The sequence below is a fragment of the Nannospalax galili genome, unplaced genomic scaffold (assembly GCF_000622305.1).
Source record: "Nannospalax galili isolate Female #2095 unplaced genomic scaffold, S.galili_v1.0 scaffold171, whole genome shotgun sequence".
In the NCBI taxonomy this organism is placed as follows: Eukaryota; Metazoa; Chordata; class Mammalia; order Rodentia; family Spalacidae; genus Nannospalax; species Nannospalax galili.
The window spans coordinates 2,447,635-2,456,456 of NW_008329362.1; the positions used below are offsets into that span (position 1 = coordinate 2,447,635).

The following is an 8,822-nucleotide window of genomic DNA, read 5'->3' on the forward strand; positions in this document are numbered from 1 at the left end:
GGCTGCAGGGGAGCCCCTCTTCAAAAAAACCAAAAAAAAAAAAAAAAAAAAAAAGCATAAACCAAATGATATGTAAATTATATCTCAATTAAAGCTGCTCCAAATGCTAAATGCAGAATTGCAATTTCTTACCAACTTTAATTGCCCCCAAAACACTTTACTGTGAAGCAGAAAGATCACTTCAAATGTTACTTACAGAACTGTTCTTGTTTACAGAAATATTAGGCTATTTAAATTTTATTGTGGAATTAATTACTTACAGACACTGTTAGGGAATCTTGTATATCTTTATGACTGACTAGCTGAACATTACCATCTTCATAATAATGAACCTATTAGAAAAAGAAAATTAAGAAAGCATATCAAGGATAAGATTCCCACGGCATATCAACAAACATGACTACCAATTTCAGCTCTAGCTATCCCAGAGTTTTCTGGCGAGTTCCAGAGCTATGCTCTTCCAGCCCTCAGTCTAGACAAGAGACTAGATATTCCTGCAATTATTCACACAAGTAAGTAATTTTCACAAACTTCACTGATATTTTCCTTCATAGTCACTCTATTGGTATCTAAAATCTGAGATGTTTAAAACTGATCTGACAATATTCTCTTTCGAACACTGCTTCTCTTTTGTGTATTTCTACCATCAAATTCCCCACATTTACACATGAATTTACCTAACAAACACTGATTACCAGAAATACTTCAACTATATAATGTTGTGGATATATGGCTTTTAAAATGAAATAGTCCCTGACCTCATATTTCAACATAAAAGATATGCCAAGCACATTAGCAATAGACCAGACTTTCTCAAGAAGTCTAAAAAGGAACTCTGGGGTAAATCAAAAGGACTGCAGTATTTGTGATTGGAATGCACAGAAGGCAAGAGGAACGGAATAACTGAATAAATACTTAAGTAACACACTAGTCAACTCTGAGCCTTGTATTTCATGACAGTATGTCTGGACTATTTGGTAGATGTGAATGGCATTAATCTTGCAAGGAATATATCCAGATTTAAATTTAAAAATTTATCTCTGTGAAGGCAATGTGAAACACAGATCAGAGGGTGTCAAAGGATGAAGTAGTTTAACAAAATAAAGTAGCAATACATCCTAGCTACCATGCTAAGTACTAAAGGCAGAACTGGGAAAAAGTGTCTATTCTCAACAAGCTGGGGTAACCAGGAGCATCATCTTGGAAAGTGATGCAGTTATCCAGGGTAAGAGCTACTAGGGCCTAAATGAGGAAATAATGTAAGAATAATAGCTATCATTCACTAAGCCCTTTGTATCTGACTCTTAACTATTTACTCATAAACTAATCCTCAAATAAGCATAAAGACTTTAAATTTGTTTTCCAACAGATAGGGAAATAAACAAAAGATCAAATAACTTCCAGATGTCACACAAACAGTAACTAGATAGGATTAAAAAACTCAGCAAGTCTGATTTCAAACTTCATGCCCTCCGTTTCTATTCTCTGGTCCCTGAAGGGATAGGCACTAAAAGGGAAGGCAATGGAATGTAAGACTAGAAAAGTACAACAAAGGGAAATGACACAACTACAGCATCCAATTCACTTTTATTCCTTTATAGCTCTTAGCATTATACCTTTCATGACCGCTGATTAAATAAATGAATCAAAATAGACAAAGATTAGCTAGTACTTTCCTTTAGCTTATGCAGTTAATACTAACATTCAAATAAGTACTCAGCAAATGATCTATATAAATACTGAAGTTTACATTAAGGGTCAAAGAATTCATTTCCACTAGATTCATATAGGAAGCCAAATACGAGTGTAAGAGTTATTTAAAAGTTGCATGTAATATAGTAAGATATACAGATTATGTTTCACTCAATTCCACTCATTTTGAATCACAGAATACACTCAAAACTCAAATGCTTAGTTGAACAAATTGCATGAAGGAGTCCAAATGGTAGCATCTAATTTTAGCTGTTTTAAAAAACAGTCAGCTATCCTTACAGACTTCTGATGACTAGGGAATGATGTGCCCGGGTTATGTAAAAGACTTAAAAATCAGTACTACTTGTTTTTTCCACTGCCCTAAAACACTGAGAAAGGTTAGGGTGAACTATGGAAATGAAACCTTATTGTTCTTTGTTCAGAACTACAGATCAAACAATCTCTTTTCATTTCATACCTGAATTTTCAAGATGCCAACCACCTGAGTGGTTGAAGGAGTGACTGTAAACTTCCATTCTGATCTCCAACGACCATTCCTTAAAAATAAAAATAGCAACTGTAAATAAGGGTAGGGGAAAAAACTGGATCAATTTTAAGTTTCAGATTTAATTTCAAAGAGTATGGGATACAGATGCTGGACATAGATTTTTATAACCACTGAAATAACAAAAAGATTAAAAAAATTAAGTCCCGTTGTAAGACACTAAATCTTTACCCTACTGATAAAAAAGACATATGTAATGGATATAATTCAGAATTCTAAAGCTAAGGCTTAAAATAAAATTCAAAACCAAGTAATATAAAATACTCTTTTAAAACTTTATTTACTTATTTAGTGTATGTGTGTGTGTGTCTCCATGTGCTGCCGCATACATGTAGAGGTTAGAGGACAAAATGTGGGTTCTTTCCTTCCACTATGTGGGTTCCAGGGATTGAACTTAGGACATGAGGTTTGGCAGTAGGTGCCTTTACCCACTAAACCATCTTGCTGGCCCTAACATACTCAAGAGAAAGTTTTAAAGTACTTTTTTGTGTGTATTTGAGTGGGGAGGGAGGAATGCTCCAGTATGTGGTAGGTGTAGGGGCAAAGTAGTAGCAGCCTTGGGTCAGGGCCCAAACTGCTCCACTGGGGTTACCAGGAACCAACTTGGCTAATGAATCGAAGACCAATGTACTTAACCGGGTATAAGAGCACATGCTTTTAATCCTAGCACTGGGGAAGCAAGCGGAGCTCTGGGGTTCCTGATCTACTATGGTGAGTTTTGGTCACCCAAAGCTACACAGTGAGACCCTGTCTCCATTAAAAACAACAACAACAAAAAACAACAACAAAAACAAAACAACCCCCCCCCCCAATAGTCTTGTCTAAGATTAAAACCCAAACACCTGATTAACAGGGCAAATAGTTGGATTTTTAAATTTTGGGTGGTTGGGGTGGGGGGCGGGGATGGAGACAGACTTTTGCAGAAACAACTGATATGTGCACAAAGTTACAAGGCATAACTGTAATTTTACTTTCTCATTTTGGCCAATAAAACATGTAACTCAAAGTCTCTAAGTTCAAAAAGAACCATGGTCTTTCATTTTTTAATTCTTTTGTGCTCCTGCTCTACAGAAGCTTCATTCAGGATCACCGTGTTCTCAGAATGAGCAGATGGGCCTCCCACCTGGTCCGCTTGCAAGTACACAAACTCCCTTAGGTTACTGCCTGTGACTCTCCAAAATCACCATGCTTCCCACACTCTCCACTAAATGTCATCAATTTGCTGCTTATCTTTAATGATTAAACTGACTATGAAGCAAGTATCTTTCATATTCTTAAAAAGTGGAAGTTTTATACCAAGTTTATCTTATTCTTAGTCAATCACACAAACAAGAATTACAGGGAATATGAATAACAGAATTCCTTCATACACAAAACTTTAACTTACCAAAAGTTTTTTGCTTGGAACTGATGGCTTTCTATGCATGCAATAATGGTTTGCTGCCCATCTATTTTTTTACCATATACCTTATCGGCAAAGAAAACAAGAAAAGTGAGTTTAAGGCCACAGAATGTTCAACTTTATGCATCTGTATGGTATCACAAAGCACTTTGGTAGAAACATATAAAAAGATAGAACAAAGCAGGTACTCACTTTAATAGAGTAAACAGAAAACCAAGTTCTTAATATACCAATCAAATTATTAATGGCTCACCAAAAACTTAATAGTCAAATTTATTGAGTAAAACTCTTCAAAAAAAATTTTTTTTAATGTGTATGAGTGTACTTTCTGCATATGTGTAAGCGCACCCATGTCATGCAATGCCCCTGGATGTCAGAAGGTATCAGATATCAGATCCCCTGGAACTGGAGTTACGGACAGTTGTTAGCCATCATATGGGTGCTGGGAATCAAACCCGGGTTCTCTCCAAGAGCAGTCAGTGCTCTTAACTGCTGAGCCATCTTTACTCAATTCCTTGAGTAAAACTCTTAAAAATATCCATAAGCATTCTAAATACAGCATGCTTTCATTCCAAACACAAGTATATGAAAGCAATCAATACACTGATTTCTTTAGTGTGGATGTGTGTGGATGAACACATGCCACAGCACACTGGTGAAGGTCAGAGGACAACTTATGTGAGTTGGTTCTCTCTTTCCACCAGGTGTGTCTCTGGGACTGAACTCATGTCTTCAAGTTGGTGGCAAGCACCATTACCTGCTGACCTATCCCATCATTTCTAAATAATTTATTTTAAACATATAGATATGAATATGTTTCTACATCAAGTCAAAGCTTGACCTAGTTAGTGGGTTTTAGTTTTGTTCATTTTCTTAGAGGTTGCCATTTTGCAAGTTATTTACAAAATACTAGTAGTAGGATACAGGTGAGAAAGCTAAATTACTTATAACTGAGAAAGGTCATTAAGCGATAATGATAAATGTTGTATTATTTCACTGCCTTTTATCTTATTTAAAATAATGAGTAACTTTCATCCTTCCGAAAGTGAGAGCTGTCTAACTAAATCAGCTACTCTGTTATTTTTGAGATTTTCTAAAATAATCCTAATCAACAAGTTATAATTCAAATAACTTGTAAGATGATTCTATTTGATATTGTCATATTTCTCAAACAGTCATTGACAGCTAAATATCTGGCAGACTATATGATTTTTTTTCCCCCCTAACCAGGAAATTTCTAAGAAATGGGATGTTGTGAGTGGTACTACTGCTGAAAGTAGGTGCAAACTATGGTGGGCAGTCACTTCAGGCTGGAGAGGTAAGCAGAACCAGGGCCCTGAGGCTTTGTAGGTTTGTCCAGATGCCAGTCTCTGAAGGACTTCAATCACAGGATTTTCAGAATCTGCTCTGCATTTCAAAATATCACTATGGCTATGAAGAAGATGACTGAAATACAGACTCAGGAGTTAGTCTGTCAGGAGCTAGAGAGTCTGTCAGGTAAACAATCTTAGGAAAAGTTCAGAAGCAAAAAGCACTCAGATTTTCTATCATATTTCATTCTGAAGAAATAAAAAAAAAATCAGTGAACATAAAAGCCTCAAGAACTACAAAATACTTCAACTATAAAATATTTGAGGCTATGATTCACTTCCAAATTATTTGTTCTAAGATTTTTGTAACTAAATAAAACTAAGTTTGATTTAAGCTAAACCAAGATGAGGCATGGGACTAAAGAATGTCAATCATATCTTTAAGTCAGTGTATTAAAAAACCTGTGAACTGAATTTAAAGTACAATTAGTTCTCCATTTGGGGCTATGATAATGTATTACTTAATTTCCATAGTGATAGTAAACAGTGAAATGAATATTTACCTCAAAGAAAAAAGCTAAATTTATAAAATGTTAGTTCTGTACATTACTGTAAATTTCAAGGAATCATACAAACTGTCACATGTGTGTAAGAAACAAAAGGAAAAACCTGCCCCCTGCTGACTTACAGTGCAGACCCCATTTGGGTAATGTTCTTTTACATAAGCTCGTAGGGCTGTTTCTACTGAAGTTCTCCATGATTCAATCGCATTTTCTGCTTCGTAGGGTCTTGGATCAGTTGCTTCCTTTCTTAAGTGGTCAAATTTGAAGCAGATTCTATTTTTTGGATCTAAAAACTTTCCATTTCCCAAATCTCCATGTTCTGTTATCAACACCTTCAATTTTCAAATGAATTTTGAAAAAAAAATATTTAAAACAATAGACAAACATGGACAGACACGTATACACTTGCTTGAGCTTCTTCTGAAAACTACATCAATTTTACTCTAAGCAACTAAATATATGATACAGCTATGTTAAAAGAATAAATAAAAAAGATATGAGTCTATTCACAATTACTGTAGATTAGATTTTCTTTCAATGTAACTTTTTACTACTAAATGAAGAAACAAATTCATTTTCTACTATATACTGATGGAAACATCCATCCATCTATCTATCTATCTACAGTTCACTATTTCTGATATCAGGCACAAGTTCCTAAAAACCAAGGACCTGTCAATCTGATGGTTATAAGAATGCAAGTTTTAATCCAGTGAGGAAACTCTTCAGAGTGGGCTAACTTGCTCTGGAGCTTACAATCTTATCTGCTCCAAGTATCTGCTTTTGTTTTTTTATAAACTAATTAATCAATGACTCTTACTGATTTCCAAAATTCTAAAAAAGCTTATCCATTTATATACTTAAAAATCTATAATCTTATAAACCTTTTGTATTTTACTTTTAAAATTTTCTCCCTTTCTTCCCTTGCACCACTCCTAATCTTTGAATCCTGATACATACCAGGTTTTTCTCATTCCTCTGATGTAAATCATGATTACAACAGACGATGTAGCTTTCTAAAATTTTCATGATGAAATGCCACATTAGCTATATACACCTGTGTGTGTGTGTGTGTGTGTGTCTGTCTGTCTGTCTGTCTCTGTCTCTGTCTCTGTCTCTCTCTCTATATATATATCCATATACACAGGTTGGGGGGGGCTTTATTTTAGAAAAATGATAGAAATGCATAGAAATTTAATATTCCAATTCATTACTGGCATGCCATTTATTTACAACTGTTTTCTTTTGTGGTGGAGGGAAAGGCACCATAAAAGATGGTAAAGCATAGGTGCATACATTGAACACTGTTCTTAATACCTTGGGTGCTTTTTAAATTTTAACTGACAGCAATTATAAGCACATGAGGTCAGAGGACAACTTTCAAGAGTTAATTCTCTCCTTTTACTATTGAAGGATCTCAAATCAGATCCTAAGAGTAGTATGGCAAGTGCCTTTACCCACTTAGCCATCTTGCTGGTCCCATATTTATTAATATCTAGCTTTCTGTTTTGTTTTGTTTCTGGGTTTTGTTTTGTTTTTTTGTCTTTTTGAGACAGGGTCTCCTTGTAGCCCTAGCTGTCCTGGAACTCACTATGTAGACCAGGCTGGCCTCGAACTCACAAAGATCCACCTGCCTCTGCCTCCCAAGTGCTGGGATTAAAGGCATGCGCCACCACACCCAGCCTGGGTGTTAGTATACAGTTGATTTAGAAAAAAAAAGCTTTTAATTTTAAATATCAAAATTATGCTAAGTTGTTAAAAAATGACTTTGGAAGCCACTCAACATTTTAAAAAGTTGTATTCCTAATGTAGCAAAATTGCTTTTAGGGATTTAGCTAAAGAAAATCAGTCAATGTGACTATGTAGTATTGTTTATGATCAAAATCTCTGGAGAAATAAAATTAATTTAGGGCAGTAATACACTGAAATGGTACGGGGGGTGTGTACATGCAAGTGCACATGTATGCCTTTTTTTTTTTTTTTGGTCTTTTTGAGACAGGGTCTCCCTGTAGCCCCAGCTGTCCTGAATTCACTATGGAGACCAGGCTGGCCTCAAACTCACAGAGATCTGCCTGCCTCTGCCTCCCTTGTGCTGGGATTAAAGGCGTGCACCACCACGCCCAGCTTAAAACTATTTTTAAAAAATATTTTATTATTTTAATTTTATGTGTATGCAGGTATCGCCTGCATGTAGGTAAGTGCACCCATGTCATGCAATACCTGTGGAGAACAGAAGAGACTGTCGGACCCCCTAGAACTGGAGTTAACGGACAGTTGTTAGCAGCCACGTGGGTGCTTTTTTTTTTTTTTTTTTTTTTAAAGATTTTTATTTTAATTTTAATTATGTGTATGCATGACTGCATGTGCACATATGAATGCAGATGCCTAGAGACCAGAAGAGGGTGTCAGAACCCCTAGAGCTTCATCTCAGTGATCCACCTGCCTCTGTCATCTGAGTGATGGATTAAAGGCCTGTGTCACCACACCCAGCCCTATTTCATTTTTTGAAACAATGTTTTTCAATGTAGCGCTCTAGCTTGCCTGCTACTCACTATGTAGCTGAAGCGGGCCTCAAATTCATGGCAATCCTGCTGTCTCAGCCTCCTGAATACTGGAATGACAGGTGTGTGCCATTACATCTGGTTATTTCTACAAGTGACTTTCTGGTATTAGTTAAAACAAAACAAATAACATAACATTTTCGATTATTTTAACAGTAAATGCCTACTATTAAAATGAGTAATGTTTTACCTTTAAGTACACCACTTCACAATTCTTCAGGGAAAAATTACTATAAATGAATCAAAAAGTAGTGAAATTTGGTGTTTATATGCAACATACCTGGTCTTCATAACCTTCAATTTTTACTGGTGTAAACTGGTCCAAGTTATACTGTGCAAATGCACTAAAAGAGAAAAAAGAAGCTCAAAACTTAAAAGTATATTATTATTATTATTTTTAATGACAATCATGCCAGACATGGTATCCCACATCTTTAATCCCAGCACTTCTGAGGCAGAGGCCAGCCAGGGCTACAGAGTGAGATTCCATCTTTATAAAAAGATACACTTGATAAATTTCCTACACTGTACATGTTGAAGTAAATAAAATGATAATTCTCTTATTGATTTTGTACTAACTATAGCTAAAATATAGGTATCGCTATTTTTAAAAGTGAGTAACGCTATGTAGCTCTCAATACTTAGTAAAATTAAAAATAAGTCAGTAAATATAATTCTCCTTTCATTCAAGAACCTGAAAACAATGATTTATATATATATGTGTATATA

General features: G+C 35.4%; 1 protein-coding gene across 1 annotated transcript in view; it reads right to left on the minus strand.

The window, feature by feature from the left end:
* Positions 1-8,822, minus strand: part of Capza2 (capping actin protein of muscle Z-line subunit alpha 2) — a 48,003-nt gene that overhangs the window by 6,231 nt on the left and 32,950 nt on the right. Inside the window, exons 4-8 of the mRNA XM_008837268.3 lie at positions 8,374-8,437; positions 5,658-5,864; positions 3,645-3,724; positions 2,171-2,249; positions 261-332 (exon numbers count right to left, since the gene is read on the minus strand). Of these exons, the coding sequence (XP_008835490.1) occupies positions 261-332; positions 2,171-2,249; positions 3,645-3,724; positions 5,658-5,864; positions 8,374-8,437 (502 nt within the window). The remainder of the gene's footprint in view (positions 1-260; positions 333-2,170; positions 2,250-3,644; positions 3,725-5,657; positions 5,865-8,373; positions 8,438-8,822) is intronic.